At 34.2% G+C, this 20711-nt stretch overlaps 1 protein-coding gene and 1 long non-coding RNA gene across 4 annotated transcripts in view; one reads left to right on the forward strand and one right to left on the reverse strand.

Moving 5' to 3' along the window:
- Positions 1 to 1611: 1611 nt before the first annotated feature.
- LOC140673781 (uncharacterized) lies at positions 1612 to 4680 on the forward strand. The gene is made up of 3 exons (XR_012048102.1): positions 1612 to 1718; positions 2294 to 2386; positions 4642 to 4680. It is a non-coding gene; the product is annotated as an uncharacterized lncRNA (long non-coding RNA).
- A 2288-nt stretch (positions 4681 to 6968) lies between these two features.
- LOC140673804 (uncharacterized) overlaps positions 6969 to 20711 on the reverse strand; it is a 30277-nt gene continuing 16534 nt past the window's right edge. For all 3 annotated transcript variants that reach the window (XM_072906985.1, XM_072906987.1, XM_072906986.1), the window contains 3 exons: positions 19452 to 19646; positions 13823 to 13974; positions 6969 to 10128 (listed from right to left, as the gene is read on the reverse strand). In XM_072906985.1, the coding sequence (XP_072763086.1) occupies positions 9574 to 10128; positions 13823 to 13974; positions 19452 to 19646 (902 nt within the window). In that variant the 3' untranslated portion in view covers positions 6969 to 9573. The remainder of the gene's footprint in view (positions 10129 to 13822; positions 13975 to 19451; positions 19647 to 20711) is intronic.

A 20711-nucleotide genomic window follows, 5' to 3' on the forward strand; every position in this document is an offset into this window, starting at 1 on the left:
AATATTAATCAAACTTTTTAAAAAGCTTTGTAAAATTCTTGCCATCTATCTGACAAAACCAGTAGAATTATATACAAGTAGATGGATCGCTAGATCAATGTATCTATAGGTTCTCCCTCTGTTAGCTTTGTTCCCATTGGATGCTTTACGCGTCTCCACAAACAGAGTTGTGTCCGATTTTTAAACTACACAATGACATTCCGATTAAGGGGCCGGATGTCAGAACTAAAACCCATACAAATTTATTTTTGAAGACGTTATTTACCACCTTGTGTATTCTGAATAATAGCCCATCTCAAATGATGCAAGAGCACCCAGGCATTTCCAAATAACATAACAATAAAAGTAAAGAAAAGTAAAATGGATTTCTATTTTTCAGGTTTTATGTGAACAAGGCTTACCTTTGCAATGATCCAAATACATCGCAAACAATAAAACTGCAGTCGAAATTTGAATGAATTTCTTGATATATTATCTTCTACAATACAAATGTAAGGAAAGAATCGAAGAAACATTTCTTCATCCTAATCTATAATTTGATTTTTCTTTAAAGTAAATTTATGTTCTTAATTCAAAGAGACATCTTTCTTTTAAAATACCAAATTCTAGATAATAACCAAATTTAACCGAAATGTTTAAAAAAAATTAAAAAACCAAAATAAATTGGAGACCAATTAGAAAATTGAACTTAATTAGAAAGTTGAAATTAATTAGAAAATTAATAACTAATTAGAATAATTAGTAACGGAGCAAAATATTAGAAACTCATTGCGGATACTGTTGTACATTTCATTGTCGGAAATACAAATTGAAACTATTAGAAGAATGATAATTGAAAACCAAATTGGAAAATTAAAAACCAATTAGAAACAAAGTTGAAAAAATGTTTTGACTACTGAAAAATTTTTTTAAAGCCTTTCATGTACATAACTGCGTTGAGGACCGTAATTTAAAAATTTCATATTTTTTTAAATACATATACATAGTATTATAAACCTAGAGATAGATATCTCAGTATAACCAATTCGCAGTATTATGTACAACATATCAGATGTCTGTACATAAAGTACTACATATATTTTTAAAGTCTTCGATTGCACAACTGTTGAAAGTCATAACTTTAAACAAGATATTTAACCAAAATGTAAAAAAAATGCAAAAGAAATGTTCAAAATAAGAATCGAAAGCTACTGACAATGAGGTAGAAAAATTTTATTGATATAAACGACATATGTACAGTCGGACCTCTTATCCTACGACATTTTCGGTCCGGAATCTTCCCCTTAAACCTCTGATCCTACGACAAAAATTTGAGAGTGGAGTTATAATTTCCCTTTAGCATGAGAGGATTTTTTGTCGTAGGATAAGAGGTCCGACTGTATGTCGAATACGTATTTGTTAACTCTCCAGCGTTGGCTGAACAATAATCATTTTTTCGTCTCTCTGCTTTCTGCGCGACGCGGCGCGGCGGTCCTTCCCCCCACTTGCCTTCCCCCACTATGTCCTATACCGTGTCTTCCTACGTCACGCATACCAAGGATACAAACAAGGACGCGTCACTATTTTTTACAAAGGATATTCGGCATATCTACGTATATTATTTTATAGGCATAAGGAATTTGTTATCTTACATCGTCACACAGTGTTCGGCGCTCGACCTTTACAGACGTAGCGCGCTGTTGCTCTTGTCATATGTACGGCGATATTCGAAGGAATAGGTATGCGTACTTCGTATATACCGTATTATTCTTTAAAATACGATTAGCTAATTATAATCTTTATAATTAGCAATTGTGTTAACATAATTGATTAACTACACTCTTATGATAAACTACATGTAAGAATATCAGCTCTCTTAAGCTGGCAGGACCAAATCAGCAAAATCAAATGGAACCTAATGAATTATTTAGTAACCAGTTAAAAACCATTAGAACTAAAAAAATTAAATTTAAAAAATTAAAATCAATTAGAAAATGAATAACTAATCTATATTCGATAATTTTTTATCATGCGAGATTACTCGTAGATTACAGATATACAGGCACAAATATACGTAGTTTTTTATCTAGCTAGCTATAACTACATATATTACATTGAGCGATGAATAAAAAAATTTTATAATTATTCACGTATAGCATGTGAAAGCTATTGCTATAAAAAGCTGTGTAAAAATCTACACGCTAAATATTTAAAAAAATATTTTAATAAAATAAATTATATTTTTGTATTTTGAAACTTTCTTAATAACGATGCTGTAAGATTGTCATGATAATTGTTGCGCCGATTTTGCCAGATTCCTTCCTGAAGACTTGCTTGTACACAACAGGCAGTCGGAGCATCACATTAATTAGCATGGACAGCTGTAATTAACGAAATCCCGTAACCCGTACGTATCGCATAAACGACGGAATGTCCGTCGATATATTCTATATATTAAGACGGCCTTGCTTGTTCGTTTGAATCGCGATCCATACATATCGAAAGCGTGGCATAATCTATCGTATTGTGTGATCAGAGTATTAGATTCATATCACTTAATGTCACCGTATGCATAGCTTTGCTCACTCATTGTCAATTATGATATTTTATCACATCAAAATAATCGATGCACAAAGCTAAGTGCACATTGTGTTATTTTTGCGTTCTTTTTTAATTGTTTTATAATAATAATTTACCACTTGACTTGAATTAAAAGAACAGTAATATGTTAAATTAACAAGTAAATGTGTTAAATTTTAACATAAAAAGTTTAACCAGCAAAATTTTTAACAAGAAATACAAATTTTCCAACTGTATATTATAGTGCTATTTTTATTGCTAATATGTTTATCGTCTATTTTTTTTCAACGCGACGAGGCTCGTGACGTTATAGTACCGCGGAAAACTTTCCGCGTTTTTGATGTGTTAATAGTATTTTCGTAAGTCGAGTGAGAACCGTCGCACAGTGGTCCAAAAATCATATTTTCAAGCTTTTAGTAGATTCTTTAAATCATATAGAATATTATCTGAAATGTTCCGCGAATCAATCAACGAATATCTATAATTACTATTTTATAAAAATGCATTGGTAATGTAGATATATTTCTTTAAAGTCAGGTAATTTTATGCACGTGTTCTATACTATTTTACAACTATGACATCGCGCGTTGTCTTTTACAACAATATTTTACTTTATAAACTTCATTCCTTTGAATGACAACTTAATAAGATCTTATTCCAACATATATTGTAAAGGAAAATGCAATATATGTTATTTATATTTATATATTTAGTTTACAATATTTTAATATATTGTTTAAATAATGAAAATTTTATAAACGCATATAAATAAAATTATTAATATAAAAAATGTGACGCGGAGTGACGCATTCTTCCTCATCTCATAACAATGCTTACGATACATAGAAAAAAATAAAAAAAGAACCAGATGCTCATAGGTGCTCGTTATAAAATACCAGACCATAATATGATGTTACATAATGATAAAAAATTTCGTACAATTGAGACTAAATATAAAAATATTAAAAGATACAGAGAACATTATACAAGAAAAACATATAGAATTAATACAAACAACGATTTATGTAAAAGATTATTACTTACTTCTGATCCATTAATATCTTCTCTTCAAAAATGTTCTATAAAACAAAAAGAAATTAATCCTGATGTAAAAAATCTTCTTCATATAAAAGATGAATAAAGAAAATATTAAAAATATTAGTTTATATCGGTATTGGATTAATTTTTTAATTTTAATTATATATTACACATTATTTTTAATATATTATTATACATATATATTTGGTATATTTTGTTGTAGAAATTAATTTTTTTTAATTAATTAAAATAATAACTTTCTTAATATAAAAAGATCTCTTAAAAATCCATATATACATAGTTTTATTATATTATAAATTAGATAAATACTTTTTGGCCAGTTTTTTTAAATTTTGGACCACTGTGCGTCGCAAGCATCATGAGATGTGCTAGGAACGATTTAACAGTGTCACGCGTTATTGTAATTGTTTAAAGTGTGCGTGACATATAAGCTCATCGGAAATAACGAGTAGAAAGGATTAGTTTTCTGTTTTAATTCGATCGTCCTGCATTCTTATCAAAGTTGCAAAGTTGATGCGCCGCGTATTTCGAAAAAGTCGTGTACATATTACATATCACGGAAATCGGGAGTGATACGCGATCTCCTTCCACGTTATTTATCGGAGCATATAAAGTCGCGATCGATCGATTGTAATTAACCGCGTTTTTCCGAATAAGTAATCTGTATCAGAATGCGAATGAATGTTCGGAGGAGAGAGACGACGGTGATTGAGCGAGAAGGAAATTGTGGTGAGTAAATCCATTTATTTACTCTTGTGACTAATTATTCACCTTTGTTCGAGATGATTTAGCGTCGTCGAATCATGTATTCATCGCGTCTTGACAGGTAGTTAACATTGTTGATCGAATACATTATGTTTAATAAAAAGTGGGATATGTACCTCCATTAATATTCTCAACCCATCGAGGAGATAATAAATTTAGTTCTTGCATGTATAGATTAATCTAATTTAATTTTGTTGCTTTTTATTAATTAATTTAAAAGTAAATTAATAAAATTAATTTGTTTTCATTGTTTTATAGATCAACTTCTGGTAGTGAAGCCGAGTTCCACGTCAAGTAAGTACACGCTGTGAATTGTATCAATATTAATATGACGTGTTGCATAATTTTTTTATACATGTACATATATATATAAAAAGACAGAGATTTATGGCTCCCTATTAATTTATGGCTCCCTAACCTTACATATAACTTTGTTGTTACGTGGAAAAACCTGACTTTATAACTGTGCAAATAATTAATTTCTTTAAATATCAATTCTAAAATTAATATTTTTTATATTTCATGTAATGGATAAAATTGATATTAAATATTAACGCATGATCGTGCATTTTTTAATATCAGAGACATTAAGAAATGAAATGATAATACAACAATAATAATAATAATAATAATATTTAAAATATTTGTTATGAAACATGTGGAAAGTGATTGTTTCATTTTCGATGAATATTTCGAAATATGTAGACCATATTTTTCTGATATTCTTTCAATTTTTTTATCATATTCATAGGCTTATTAATTTCCAACATTGTAGAATGAATTTTATATTTTGTTCGTATTTTGATAATCTTTCGGTTTCTTGTCACGAACGTTTTTATTCGTACAGTCTTTTTCCTCGAACTTTTGTTTTGTGAACACTAATCTTGCAACATTCTCAGTTGCATTAAAGAGGAATTCGTATTAAAGTAAGATTTTAATGCACTTGTTTGTTTGCTTATAACCATATTATTATCTTACATAATCAGAAACGTATAGTGATTTACACAGAAATCGCGAAAATTAATTTTTGTAAGTCCTTGCAATTTTCAAACTCTACAGATTTAACATTTTCTACAGTTTTTGCTTGATCGGTCGTAGATGTAAATAGTATCGTAAATATGTTCTATTGAATCTACAAATATGGATGATACTGTATCATCATGTTTTGTTTCAAGTTTATTTTTTTTAAGATTTAATAAATAAATGGATTCAATAAATAAAATATATAAGCGCAGGTTGTAATTTATTAAAGCAGGTTAAAATTTATAAATCTTTTATTTTTTGATTAATTGAAAATACAATAAACATTGCAACAATAAATAATATAGACAAATTCTTTGTTATTCTGTTATATTGTTTAAAATTTAAGGAATACTTTTAATATTATATGTTTTTATATATATATATTCTTGTATGTGTGATCAAAAAGGATGAATTGTAAGAAATTTATTATTATTATTGGAAATTAAAATTATTCGCCCCGTTATTTGAAATAAGTCGCAACCGCGCGTTGTGCATCTTGATGCACAATGCGTATCGAAACTCGACGCTTGGGTGAAGCTTGGAAAAGACTAAGAAAAAGAATAGGTTTCTCGACCATACCTTTGTGTTGCCCATTGTCGGTTTAGAAAGAACGGCAGCTGTAATCGTGCGCGTGAGCTGCCGTTTGGAAACTTGAGCCATTTATACTTTGGCACCTTCACGATTGCTCCCTACAAAACTGTGAAAACACCTTACGTTTTTCAGTCAGGTAAATTCTTCTTTGAAATATAACGAATAGGTCCGCATGGAAACGAGGCTACACTAGCCAGTTCTCAATCGGACTCGCGCCAAGATAAACTTTTTTTTAGCGAGGAATAATATATCTTTTCAAAATCTAGCTTTTTTAACTCATTCATCCTCGCCATTCACGCATAGTCTCTTAATCTTTTATTGATCTGCGTATAAATATAAAGCATAAAAATTATTTTTTTTAGAGATCATCTTGTGTAAAAAATTTCTTATATAAATATCCTTAGAGATTTTTATCAATATAAATAATTGATTCTATTTTTACCAAGAAAATTACTTAAAAAATGACTATTTAGATAAATTAAATGCTATTAAGAAGATTAATGTTAAAATTGGAAGGGAAATATGTCAACACATGTAGTGGTTCGAAGGATAATATTTAACGTTTATTTCTCATTTACGGTACAATATTTATAGCTTACTTTTGTGTCGCTTGTAATATTATATCGCGGATAATCGATACAGCCTAAGGTTCATCGTAACGATACGAATACAAAGGTTACACGTCGTATAGCAGGAAGGTCTCGCTCTTTGAGAACGAGATATTTTCTGCAGCTTATTTTTCCCCTCGCAAAATCGATTTGATCGACACCGTAAAGCGAAAACATATCAAAAATAACCAACAGTCCCCAAGACATATTTCTGTTTTGGGAATATGTCAATAAATTAACAAGAATTATAATTAATTGCTTCGATCAATTTTTTCAGATTCTTACTGGTTACTTATTTTTAAAATATTCCGCATTAAAATACGCTCCTGCGTATTTTGTTATCAAGACAAACGTTTTTGTAAAAAAAAAAAAACGCTAAGAAACAATATCAGCTATCCTAAAAAATTAATAATAAATATCTATTTTAAGTAAGGTAGCTGTCCCAGTTATAAGTCATTTAAAGTTATTGATTACGATTTTTTTTATGTTTAAAAAAGAGTATAATAAGTCGAATATATATTTTACACAATAATTCTCTGAACTTTTAGCTATTATATTTAATTAAAATAAAAAGATTTTTATTTGTACATAAAATAATGATTTAAATTTTAATTATGATCTATTGATGACCCAGTTGTAAGTCACTTATAAATTTTTTTGTTCCAATTGCAATACGAAACAATATACCTCTTCTTCTTTAGAGAAATATAAACTTATTTCATTTACACGAAATATCTAGTCTTTCTTGACTGTTGACATTTACGCTGCACATTAAGTAAAAGCCTCGTCAGTTAAAAATTCTTTTAAAAATTTTTTTGCAATATTATAGTTAAGTTAAAAATGTGATATTTTACTAATAGATGGCGTGATAATGTTTCTTTTTAAATAATTAATTATAATAAATATGTTAAATCATTAATTGTTCAATAAAATAAATTAAAAAGCAAAAGTGACCGACTATTGGGACATGACTTACAACTGGGACAGTTACCTTAATTTTATCTCATCATGATTGCTTTTGTTATTTGTTTTTTATAATACATTCTTAATAAAAAGAAAATATTTTTGCCATTATTATCATTCGTAAAAATAAATCTCATATTTATCTCAAACTTATTATTATTTTAAATAAGAGCTACATTATCGCAACAATTTTATGCCGAGAATAAAATAAAACGCACTTATAAGAAAAAGTTGAATGCACCCGGGAAAAAAAGTTGGCCATATATGGATTTAGTCAATCTGATCATGTCTTACCAAGTATAGTCATATATGATATTATATGATAATTAAATAAAATCATATGATATCATATATCATATGATGCCAATTTTATATAAACTTTTTTTTCCCGGGCAATTTCTTATAAAAAGTTTTATTTAAGCAATTTTTAAGTAATTATTTAAGAGTTTTATATAAAAGATTTTTCAACTCACAGGACTGGTGACATTATCTTGATTTTAATAATAATATTAATTTAATAATTAATTAAAAAATCACGATAAAATTTTACTATCTCTCAACTAAAATATTATTTTGTGAAAGTAATTTCTAAAATTCTAAAATATATAAACATTTTTTTATTATTAATCAAGCCCGTGCGACTCTCTCAGCTTGGTTATGCTACACGGAGAAAATTTTATATTAAAAATTACTATGGTATATAATAACTGTGTGACGTAATTACGTAAATTACGTGAATTTTTACAGTTTTACATAGCATTTTTTAACTTGGAATGTTTCTAATGGTCCACAGTTACTACATACCATAGTAATTTTTAATATAAAATTTTCTCCGTGTATAGATTGAATAATATATCTTTGTAATCAGTTGGAGAGTTGAAAAGGAAAGAAGAAACAAAGAGGATGCTTACGTCTTCCCAACGAAATCCACTCGCGACAGATTTCGGACACCATGCATGCACACGATTCCATTTGTACTCCTTTCTTAGTCGAGGGCTATGCTCATACGTGAGGATGGAGACCGTAAGAAAGCGGATTCTCGCAATCTACGGATAAGCCGCAAAAGCCAAGTTTTTGCTACACTATTTACACAAGGACTATGTACAATGTGTTTATAACATGTCTCGGTTAAGACTAGTCAGTGAACTCAGATATCAAAACAGCGGAAACCCTCTCGGTCTTCGTTGTCAATCGTAACGACGTTATCATCGTTAATCCGTCCTTTGCTTCTTGGAATAGTCCGTTGGTCAATTTTAATCTCGCTGCTAAAGTGAGATGCGATGATTATATGGCCAACCGGGAAATGATCTAATTCCTTTTTTTGGTCGCTCAATGAAATTTTGTCGGATTTTAAACCTCGACGGATGTGTCAAATTGTTGCATTAGTAATTTTCTGAAGATTTTCTGAAGATTAATATCTCTTCGTTTTATTAATGATCCTATATTTTTCCACTTCTTCAACTTTTATTTAATTGATTCGTTTATCAAGATCTTCATTTATCAATAGCACTGAACTCGTTTTAATATTGCTAGACTTTTTAAAGATAATTCGAGAATTCTTCTACTAATTGAGAGTACTCTTGAGAAAAAGATTTCATCGTTGCAAGTCTATTAAAATCTGTGATAACTATTATGATGAGGAAACGGTGACACATTGTCGTAAAAGTTCGGCGAAAATCCATCCAGTAAAACAGAGAAAAGCTTATTTCAAGAAGAGAATAAGTTTTTCTATATCTCTCACAAAACGTTTCACTTTCTGTTAAATTCCACATTAGACGATACAGGGACACCAGATGTTTTCCCAGATATGTCTTCTTGAAAATACATTAAAATCTCGATTTCGTTAGAAGATGACGTTTCTTCCGGTCGGCGCGATTGATGACATTTCTTCATCTCGCCTCGTCAAATTCGCGAAATCTGCGTTAGCCGTCGCGATCCAGCCGTCGTGAGTCAGGCGTCATAGCAGCTGCTCGTCGAGGATAGATCAGAACTACGCTCTGTCGGGTCAGAAGATGACTGTCAATGGCCGGCGAAAAGACTCGTTTCCCGGTGCCGGTGCCGTCTGGTATCCGCCGTACTGGCTCATCTGCGGGCCCAGCAGGCCGCCGGCCTGGACCGGTCCGGGATAGTAAGCGGGCAGGGTCGCCCCGGGGCTCGCGGCCGACGACGTCGATGTCGAGCTTGCACTAGACGAGCCCTGCTCAGTCCTCTCGTGCTGCTTGCTCGTGTCCGGCGACTCGGCGGCCGGCGATCTCGCGGGCCCGTTCCCGCCGACCACGCTACCCGGGCTGGATTCCTCGTAGAGCTTGTTGGGCTCGTAACTCGATCGATTGTAATCGGCGATGGCCGGTTTCTGATCCATGTACAGCTTCGACTGTTCAAAGTACGCTTTCGCCGAATCCAAGTAGCTTCGATCCAAATAGGTCTTCGCATTGGACGAGTCCAGGTACTTGGGATCCGCTGGGTACATGCTCATCGCCAGGGTGCTGGGTGGCATATAAGCGGCGCGATACTTGTCAGCTTCCATGGAATACTTCATGGCGTCCATCGAGCTCACCACCTGAAACACGAAACGGGGAACCGTCTAGCCTTTGCAAATATAGATATTTAATTATATCATCCTGTGTTAATCAAGTTTAAATATAAATATAAATGTAAAGGGAGGACATTTAATTTATTCATAAAATTTATTAATTCTCAGACAGTATTGACAATTCTAATAAAATCGAAAGAAATCGGTGCCTCGTTATTAGTCTTTGGAAACTTTTGCATTTCGAGTGCAGATCCAACGTTAGAAAAATGTATACTACGATGGGTAAAAGCAGACGACAAATTCGAGAGTCGACGCATTCGATTCGGTCGGGCGTGCCACGAATCGCGAAATCGGTCGATCCGGACCACTCGACTCGGTCCGGAAATTTGTTCTATGTCGAAGACAACGCTGCCAAACGGTCATAAATTTCGTCGCGTTGGACCAAGCGCGTTCGGATGACCGGGCTGCCGCGAGTTGAGAAGGGGACGACGGGCTCCGAGAGATGACCGGTGTTATAAAAAGAAGGAGAAGAACTGGGAAGAGAAGGGGGAAGAGGGAATAGCGCGTATTGCCGATTCTATAATTCGTGGCCGAAGGAAGGACCGTGCGGGATCCTTTGTCGGATCGTTAAGCGGCTTTGTCCGGATGATTTACATGCAGTCTTAGCGATGCTAAGTCTCTCCCGCCCGCTACGACCAATTGATTACAAGCGCTCGGTTTCTCTCGCCCCCTTTTCCCTTCTCTGCGATTCGCGAGAATCGCGTCACTCTGTCCGGAAATTAAAAAATTTCTTCTGCCCGCGCGACGTTGAGATATTTGCATGAAAATTCACCCGATCGCCACAACTTGGACGATTATCACATTAATCGTTAAATTATCGTATCACGTATATATGCTTGTATTACATATATGAGAAATTATATTAAATTGCATATCAAATTATCTATCTATATAAATTTAGTAAGTAAAATAAATTGTTGGATTTAATTATTCATCAATTCTTTATCGATATTATGTTTAAAATGCAGTAAATTTTTTACAATATATAATATAAAGTCAAGAACGTTATAGTGTGCATAACTATATATGCAATTTACATCGATATTGTGTTAAATGGGACTTTCAAATGTGTCTACGCTCGTCATTATCGTGATAGTTTATTCCGTCTTCATCTAAGCCGTCGTTTTAGGAGACTTAATTATCCAACGCGATGTCGCTGCTAAAGAGGACAATGACACCATATACCGTTCGCCTCTGTTTTCGCTCACAAAAGACTGGCATTCTCCTTTCGCGCCATGTGTCGTCGAAGTCGAGAACGAAAGAGAATGAGCGCACTTTATTTTCCAAATGGCCTCGAAGCGGTGGGAGAGAGCATAGAGAACGAGAAAGTCAACTCCCTTACATTGCCGCATATTATGCCGTGGCCCTCGATATTTCAGACGTTTCAACATTTTGTAAAAACTCTCGGAACTCGTTGCTTCCGAGAGAGATCCGTTTATGAGGGTATACCCCCCCCCCCCGCCAACAATTCCTATCGCTAATCATCGATCCTAAGATTAATTTTTTACGAAATTTACGATAAGAATCAGTCGCGGCCAGCAAATCTTATCATTCAATTAACTCTCTCCTTCACTAAAAAAAAAATGATTTTGCAACTTTAACAAAGATTTTCTAGGTGCAAAAAATTAACTGAAACAAATAAATTATTAGCAGATACTGTGATACTGCATATATTTTGCACTTGATCAATTTAAATGACAGACACAGAATTTATATCTGTACTATTAGTGTAATTTAGACAGAAAATTTTTCTTCGATGTCTATTGTCAAAGATTATTTTATTTGTGATTAATATTTGACAATTGGATCTAAATTTTCTAAATGTATTGCTAGAATATTGCTGCTATAAATTCTATACGTGACAAACAATATTCTAATAAATACAAAAATTAGCGATAAATTTTAATCCAGACATCGAGAAATCTACTATCTACATTAGCAAAATACTTTTTTGAGCGTTTTTTTTTTATTACATTGTCAATTGTAACTGAAAGAAAATTTATCCGTCAAATCAAAGTTAAAAAATTAAATTTAGCAACTTGGAAAATTGCATCTTTACAGAAACTCTATTAATTCTCTTCTTTAAATTTCTCTCTCTCTCTCTCATTAAAAAAAAATATTTTGCTAATGTAGATAGATTTCTAGATATCTCAATTAAAAATTATCGCTACTTTTTGTATCTGTTAGAATATCGTTTGTCACGTATAGAATTTATAACAGCAATATTCCAGCAATACCTCTAGAAAATTTCGATCCCATTGGCAAAAATTAATCACAAATATAATTGTCCTTGACAATAGGCCTTAAAGATAGGGATCGCAGACAAATTTTCTGTCTAAATTACACTAATAGTAGAGATATAAATTCCGTCTCTGTCATTTAAATTGATCAAGTGCAAAATATATGTAGTATCACAGTGTATTTGCTAATAATTGATCTGTTTGAGTGAATTTTTTTACACCTAGAAAATTTTGGTCGAAGTTGCAGGATTATTTGTTTTTGAGTGGCTGTTTCTCTCTCTGAGAAACTTTGAGAACCTAGGTGAGATATTGCGTAAGAGTGGAGTGTCCGCGATCGGATTCGTTGGCGACGCTGATTGCGCTTCCGGTGCTGATGAGCCGAGGCGGCGAGAGGAAGAGCTGAAACTCGGCCGGGCGTGAAGATAACGTTGGAATTCTTCGAGCGTGCCGCTCGCCGTCGGTGTTCGCCAATAATGGTCGCTTGTATCGCGCCGGTGCGTCGTTCCAGACGCGTCGGCCATTCAGCCGCTGAATGCAGAAATAACTAGCTATCTGTTTGTCTCCCCGCAGCCAGCTGCGGAAATTCATATACAGACCACGGTCTCCGGTTTCTGTTTGCGAAGCCACCCGGGGGCCCCTTTGTTGCGACAACGAATGAAACGTACCTACACTCATCCTCTCTCCTGCTCTACCTTCCGTTCTTCCACCCTCATCCTTCCTCCTCTCCCTCCCCCTTGCCACCATCGACTCTTCCTCTCTCGCCCGCAATTCATCTTTCTCTTTTTCTTCTACTTTTCGCTTTATTTACGCGCCCGACGATCTGTCTCGCGGACTCGATACGTCCAGTCGCCAATTGTCTCCAAGATAAATGGATTTGTGATTGTGATTGTGACTTTGTGGCGTTGCGAAATGTCAACGGGTTAACACTGTTGAATTAAAGAGAAATATCTCGAGAAGAATTAGCGAGATCGCTCAGAGGGTTGAATATCTACATACATGTATGTAATTTGATATTTACGATAATAATCACTTTTCTCAAATAATCTTTCACTATTTTCTCTCAAAAGATAAAAAGGAATATTTTGTCGAGAAAATGATTGGTATCACTAATCTCACGATTAAAGTAGGAAACATTAGTAAACGCGTTTGCCGAAAAATCTATGCGAGTACGTATGGTAGAAAGAGTATTACTGTATAGCTGTATATATTTTTGTAAGAAAATCCGTAAAATAATTGCATTTAATTAAAGAAGCGCGGATGCGATCAATTAGTAATTGGCGCGAGCGTTGAAGCGAGAATTAACCGGTCATTCACTGGTGCATTTATCCTACGTCCGTAACATGACACGAAAAGCGTTGTATCGGAGCGCTTCGCACCTACACACACATATTGATCATCACATGAAAGAATTATCGACTTACCTGAGCAGGTGCCGCGAGACCAGACATGGCCGCCGATTGTTGTGCTGCCGCTGCCGCGGCCGCAGCCATGCTGGCCGCGGAGAGGGAACCGTAAGCAGCCGCAGGGCCGTAATAGGTACCCATCCCGGCTTGTCCCATGCTACCAGCCATCCCTATAATGTTAACAACGCGGATATCGATAAGATAGCGGTGATTTACGGAGCGTCGTTTCCGAGCGATACATTAATTGCGTGCAAGTTGCATTTATGTAAACATCGACGGTACAACAAGAATAATTATACATATTTCGTGCCGCGAGTGTTTGTGTTGTGATCCTGTGGGAGATTGTTAATTAAAGCGTCAGGAATGTACGAGGTTGTATGCCATGAGAGAATGTCAAGCGGAAGTATTTTTACAGTTAGCCCTAAGTTGGCCGCTCGAGCTCGAATATGTATCTGACGTTTTTTTTTTCTCCCTCTATGATGACTATGGAATTATTGAAGAAGATGTGTCTCGGAAATTAACGTATCCACGTTCTTGACACATGGGTATTATTACCATGTTTTTATTCTTTGTATTAGTATAGGGAATGTTTTAAACTGTAGTTTCTTCAGCCGGAAATACCGAAAATAACGAAATAAGAAATAGAGATGTTGATTTAGGAAATAGTGAGCGGTCGCTTTTGCTTTAGAATAAGAAACGCGTTTTCTTTTGGGTATCGACAATGACCGCTAATGATCATCGACTATTTTCGATGAAGATTGATATCTGGTTCTCTGTCTAACACGTGTCTGGCTCTTTTTTCTACCGTTTTGCATGTTTTGCCGTGCGTTTAGAAAGAGAAAAAGAAGGAGGGACAAGAATGTGTACTGGGTGGCTTATCGATCATCGACTAAACCTTCGACCAAGTCCTATTGTCGAGTGAGGACCATAGCGACCGGGAGATGTTGCTCATTCGCCTCGTTTCAGCGAAGCTAACCCGAAGGAGGATGATTGGCGTTGAGTTCTCCGAGATTTATGATCATCAATGACGCCCGAAGAGATCTCGCCAAAGGCGAGATGGGCGCTTCGGCGATCGAAATGCTATTCGTTTCTGGACGTGAAAAAATCCCGCAACACCTTTACCGGCATTCCCGATTCATCGTACTTTATGAAACAAACGAGTACACTTTATATATTAATTACTTTGCGAATAGATTAATTTTATGTGAATTGAAGAGACGAGATTTGATATATTTTTATAATTTTGAAATTTATATTTATATATTTTTATAAGAGGATATTTATTGATTTCAAAGCTGTATTTTATATTAACATTTTATATTTGCCGATAATATATTTTAATTCTCTTTACATTGATTTGAAATCAAATCGGTTGATTAAAAATATTAAATATCTGTTTTCATGTAACTTCGTTAAAACGTATTTATCGGATTTTTTTGTATCAATCTTTTGCCTTTTCGATTTAATTAGAGTTAATCGAACGTGGTAGAGTTTATTTACGACGTCTGTCGATTTTGATTTATCTTTTTCGCCTGTAGAAATTCGAGAACAGATGTTCGATGAATCGGGTTCTTGGTACGCGCGAGTCCCCTCGGTTTGCAGAGATTTGTTTGCCGTTCCTGGGTTGCTATTGTCTTCATTGTTTCGCACTTCGTACCGGATTACGTAATTTTGAATTTCCATGCCGGACGAAGGCGCGAGGGAGTCGCAACCTGATTACTAAGTCTAAATATTTTACGCGCGTCGTGACCGTCTGTCGCAATTCTCTCCCGTCGCATAATAATTCAAACGCAAACACAAAAGATTCTACCGTACGACGTCGTTTTCTCCATTCGGCGCATCTCGTTCTTCATGTTTTGAAACTTGCGAATAATTTATGTTAGTCTCTCACGTACTCATAAAAAATACATAAGGGATTACGTATTATATCACTGTGTGGATTCAACGATCTCTTATTGTTAGATGTTTACGTTTATCGAAGAAATATAATTATCTTGTTGTCTCGTCATTATTTTCATCATATTACAAATAAATTTAAAGTTGTGACGTCTTTCTGTAAAAAAAAAAAAAACAAAAAAAAAAAAACAAAAGTATATTATTTAATTTAATTTTAAATTATTAAAGAAAAACTTTGGAAATAAGAAGAATTAAAAAACATAATATTATTAGATGCAACTTGCAGCATTGTGAAAAAACTTTGTGTAATTAAAATTATCTACATATTTAAAAATTGTTTTCTTAATTTGAGCACGCGCGCCCTTTATCATTGTAGATTGACTTGATATCGCGAAGACACGGGAGTAAAACGGAAAAGGGAAATGGGGGGAATGCGCTGGAATAAACCGTCGAATAATTTCCTTCGGTGCTGTAGGACCGTACATTGCGGATCGTGTTCGTTCTTGGATTCATTGCACTCAGGCACGCGAGCGCATAAATATGTCGTAGGTTCATTATTTATCGAATTGTCTTAAGCTTCTGCAGTATTATGTGAAAGTCCACGCGACTCAGCAGTCACGCCCGGGGGTTACAAGCACATGACTTCATAGAGATACTCGCGATCGTAAATCTGTCTCACTAGTTGAAAAAAGGACAGTCACCCCGGTGTATGTAGTCTGATGACAATTTAAAAAACTTTAGAGGACAGCGTGTTTTGCATTTTCTTCTTTTCTTTTTTAATTATCAATATATTGTTTCACAAAAAAAAACCTAATACTCCTTCTTTTAATAAAAGTCTTGTAATATTTTAATAACTCAATTTTTTCTTTGGAAGCGTCTAAATTTATATTTATATATAATTAATCAACTTTTTGTTTTTAAAAGTTATGGGATTATGACGAATATAAGTTTATCCAGTCAACTGGTATGTCGCACCAGTTGACGTTAATAATACAAGTATTGTAAGTCGCGATCAGGATTTCGAATTAACATGAGAATTTGCGATTTCGCGCGTTGTCCTGAAATTTTGCGCTTGAAGCTTGTCCTCAAATTGAATCCTTAGGCATAGGCCTCGTGCCGAAACGGAAACTCGAGTAATTTATTCCAAACCCACGCGCTCGTTTTATGCGTCTACCACTGGTCAAGAAGTTGCAGAAATATCCAGAATAGGAACTATTGAGAAAAAGAAAAAGGACTGAAGATGCCCTTTTTTAAAGAAAAGAAAAGAAAATGACAAATACGATTTTTCAAACGAATAATAGAACAAAAAAGGTGTTTTTACCTGAAGGAAAGACTATAGTGGCAAATGTCGATTCAACAAAGTTAATAGCTGTGTAGATATTACATTAATGGGTGTGTTAAGTACACAAACATAAACCGGATAATGATTTCCACAATAATAGTAGTAAGAAGTACTTTAAATTTAAAAGGATTTGACCGTTTCATTTTTTTTTTTTTTTTTTTGATTCTTTAATACAGCAAAATTTTCTCTTCTCCAAATTCGTATGCTAAAAGTGCGAATCGTTTTGTATGTTTCCCGTTTCTGATTATCTAAACGCTGCAGGAGTTTCAACTCGAGAGCTTGAATAGAAATGTGCAGAGAGAAGGTCACGAAGGAGATATAAATGGGAAGTAGGAGAGTCTCCACGTCCGATAAATCGGAGATTACCGATCGCTTTTCGCGGCGAGATCGCGTGGGCGTCGAGGGATAAATTCCAGCCTTAATCGCGACATCACCATTGCCGGAATTAATAATTTCTCGAAAGATATCCTTAAACTTTCGCCTACACTCGCGGCCACGAATTACACGACGACGATAAATTACAAGGTGAATACGGCCGCGCAATATACAATGTGACATGAATATTCGAATGCTATCGTTTTCACGTTAAAAATATAATAGCAGTAAAGAATAATTGTGATAATAGAAACGCGTTATGAAAGCGGTTCAAATCTGCGAAAGAGAGAAAATACACTTTTGAATTTAAATCTTCTAAAACGCTGTATGTGTATATGGTGTGTGTGTGTGTGTGTGTGTGTGTGTGTGTGTGTGTATGTATGTATATATTATTTAAAAGCAATAATAATCTCAAGTCGGAATAGTAATCATAAATGGAAATAATTGTAATTGCAAGAGTATGATTTAATTCATAATTAAACGTAATAATTGAAGGGATAATGTAATACAGTTATATAATTTGAGAGATAAATCAACGATGACGGTAACGATTAATTAATATCAGCACCACGGTGAACTATTTTAAATAATTACAATATAGTAATACGATCCAACTACCAATTGATCGAACAATCTATGCTTCGAAAAACGAATTGCGATATTCGTAAAATATCTTGTTTATACTCGTTACTTTTAACAATGCAATTATCCATACACTTTCGGTAACAAATAAATAAGTGGATGAGATGTGTTTTGTTTATATATACGAAAAATATGCACGTATTACTGCACAGTAATGCAGACAACGCGTCCGTGTGTTGTCACCTTTGTTGCAGCGCACGTCAAAAGAAAGATTGCAATAATTAAATTACAAATCGCACCGCGTTCAGCGCGCATAATGCATTCGCGTTTCCGTCGGGCGTTAATTAAACAAATTGGTAGCGTACCGCGCATTTTCCGTGTTCTTCTACACGCTTTTGCACGCGAACTCGATTCCATTACGATCGCTCAATTGTCACAATAAACTAACCAGACGTGACGTGACGTCAGCGCGTAGTCGCAAGTGTTCGGCACGAGTGTTTACGCAACTGCGAGATGCAATATTTGCAACAACATTTCCACGCGCCACTTCGCTGCATTGCGGTGCAACGAGGTGATTCCCGTCGGAAAGGTCAATTTTTTTTTTATACGTTTAAAAGCGGCAAATATTTTCGATAAGATATATATGATATGAAATTGATAATATTATTAATGGAAATGGTTAGTAATATTATTAATAGAAAAAGAGAGAGAGAGAGAGAGAGAAATATATTGTCGCAATGTAATATTAAAAAAAGAGATTTAATTTTGATATTTAGAATTACATATGATAATGTTATATCATGGTTGCTCAACTCGTCATGATTGACCGATCATGACGCGATTCTCACAGTCTATCGATTCTTAGCTAAAGAACATACAGTAAATTGTGAATTTAAGTCTTCTTTTGATTCTATTTTTATGTAAAGCGGCCTATTCTAAACATAACTAATTGTAAAATTTTTCAACGCTGCAAGACTTGACAGATAAACACGTGGAAAATTACATGAAACAAATTCTTATTCATTTTTTTATTTAAAAAAAATAAAATGCAACCATCATCAACAAAAAAGAACTGGTAACGTCTCTTTAAACGTACCTTTTATATTATTACATTTTTATAATTAAAATAAATAAAATCACATAAATTGTGCAAGCGAGATCCGAGATATTTATGCTACGAGCAAGAATTATAGGCATATATATGAGGCATATTTGTAATATTGTTGTTATAAACAACATAAGAGTGGTAAGGTGTGTAACGTGTATTTGTACTCGGTGTAATGATCATGTTGCCCTCTAAAGAACCTAGAAAAAAAAAAAAAAAAAATAAAAATAGAAAAAGAAAGTGGAGTAGTTGCTCCTTATCGGCCATAAAAGTCAATCATGCTTTAATAAAAAAGTTGTGCAGCTCTGTGTTATATAACATATAAAATTAATAATTAAAATACTTACCGGCTCGGAGAGCGTCCATGGGAACACTTGGATACGGAATGCTGTAAGGATAGCCTTCTTTTCGCAGGGTCTTGGGTTTTCTTCGCGGTCTATACTTGTAATCTGGATGTTCTTTCATGTGTTGGGCGCGTAACCTCTTGGCCTGGTCGATGAACGGACGTTTTTCATCTTCCGTAAGAAGCTTCCATTCCGCGCCTGTCACAATTTTCATCTTACGATTAACAATAAGAGCGCAAATGTGTACATCAGTTGCATTTATCGTCGCATAAATATGATTCTCATATTCAATCATTAATCGACTGGATAATTCGTTCCATTTTATGTTACAATGTCTTTTTTTGCAATTGTATCTAGTTATTAAATAGTGATTAATAACGGTTGTTTGAAAGTATAAATATTTGAGAACCGTCCATTCCGTCAATTTGACTCGTAAATATTTACAACAATGCAAAAACCATTCGTGACGATCGCGGCATCGATTGTCAAATATTAATATTTCGTATTTGTCTTTACATTTACTTTTGGTTATTCATCAACTAAATAAAAGATTAAGCCGCATTTAACGAAAAGAGGAAAATATAAAAATTATTATTATTATGTCTATCATATATATATATATATACATGATAAGTAATATATAATGTAAATTTCTAAATTTAAAATTATACGATTAATTGTCATACGCGTTGTGGCTTTTCGCGTCGCATTTAAACGCTCTCGGAGGGACTCATTGGACACGTTTTTAACCCCTTCGTCGCTTCTCTACCCCCACTCATCGAGCTAGCTGATTGTTTTGCGCAGAATTAATTACCACTTGTTGTCGGCGAGACCGCCGAGGCGCGCACAAAGCGCGAAGCCCCGGTATTCTGGAAACGGAACCTACCAGTAGCGAGGTGCGCGACGCACCGACCCCCCGACGCCGAGGGGCACAATGCGCCCCCGGGATTTGCACCGCGACGCCGCCAACAATGGCCGCCGCAGCGAGATGTCGACGTCGCGATGCCGGAAAGCTCGTGTTTACTGAAGATTGATTTCACTGAGATTTCGCTATACCGACGATGTCGAAAAAAGCTCTTGAAAGAAATAAAATAATGTATATATATATATATATATATATATATATATATATATATATATACATTATTTTATTTCTTTTATTTTCTATGAATATATTTTTTTTCAAACTACAATTGTTCCACGAGTAGTCTCATCGACATAATAATAATAAAATAATGAAAAAAAATATATTCATAAAAAATA

The sequence above is a fragment of the Anoplolepis gracilipes genome, chromosome 15, assembly GCF_047496725.1.
Source record: "Anoplolepis gracilipes chromosome 15, ASM4749672v1, whole genome shotgun sequence".
Lineage (NCBI taxonomy): Eukaryota > Metazoa > Arthropoda > Insecta > Hymenoptera > Formicidae > Anoplolepis > Anoplolepis gracilipes.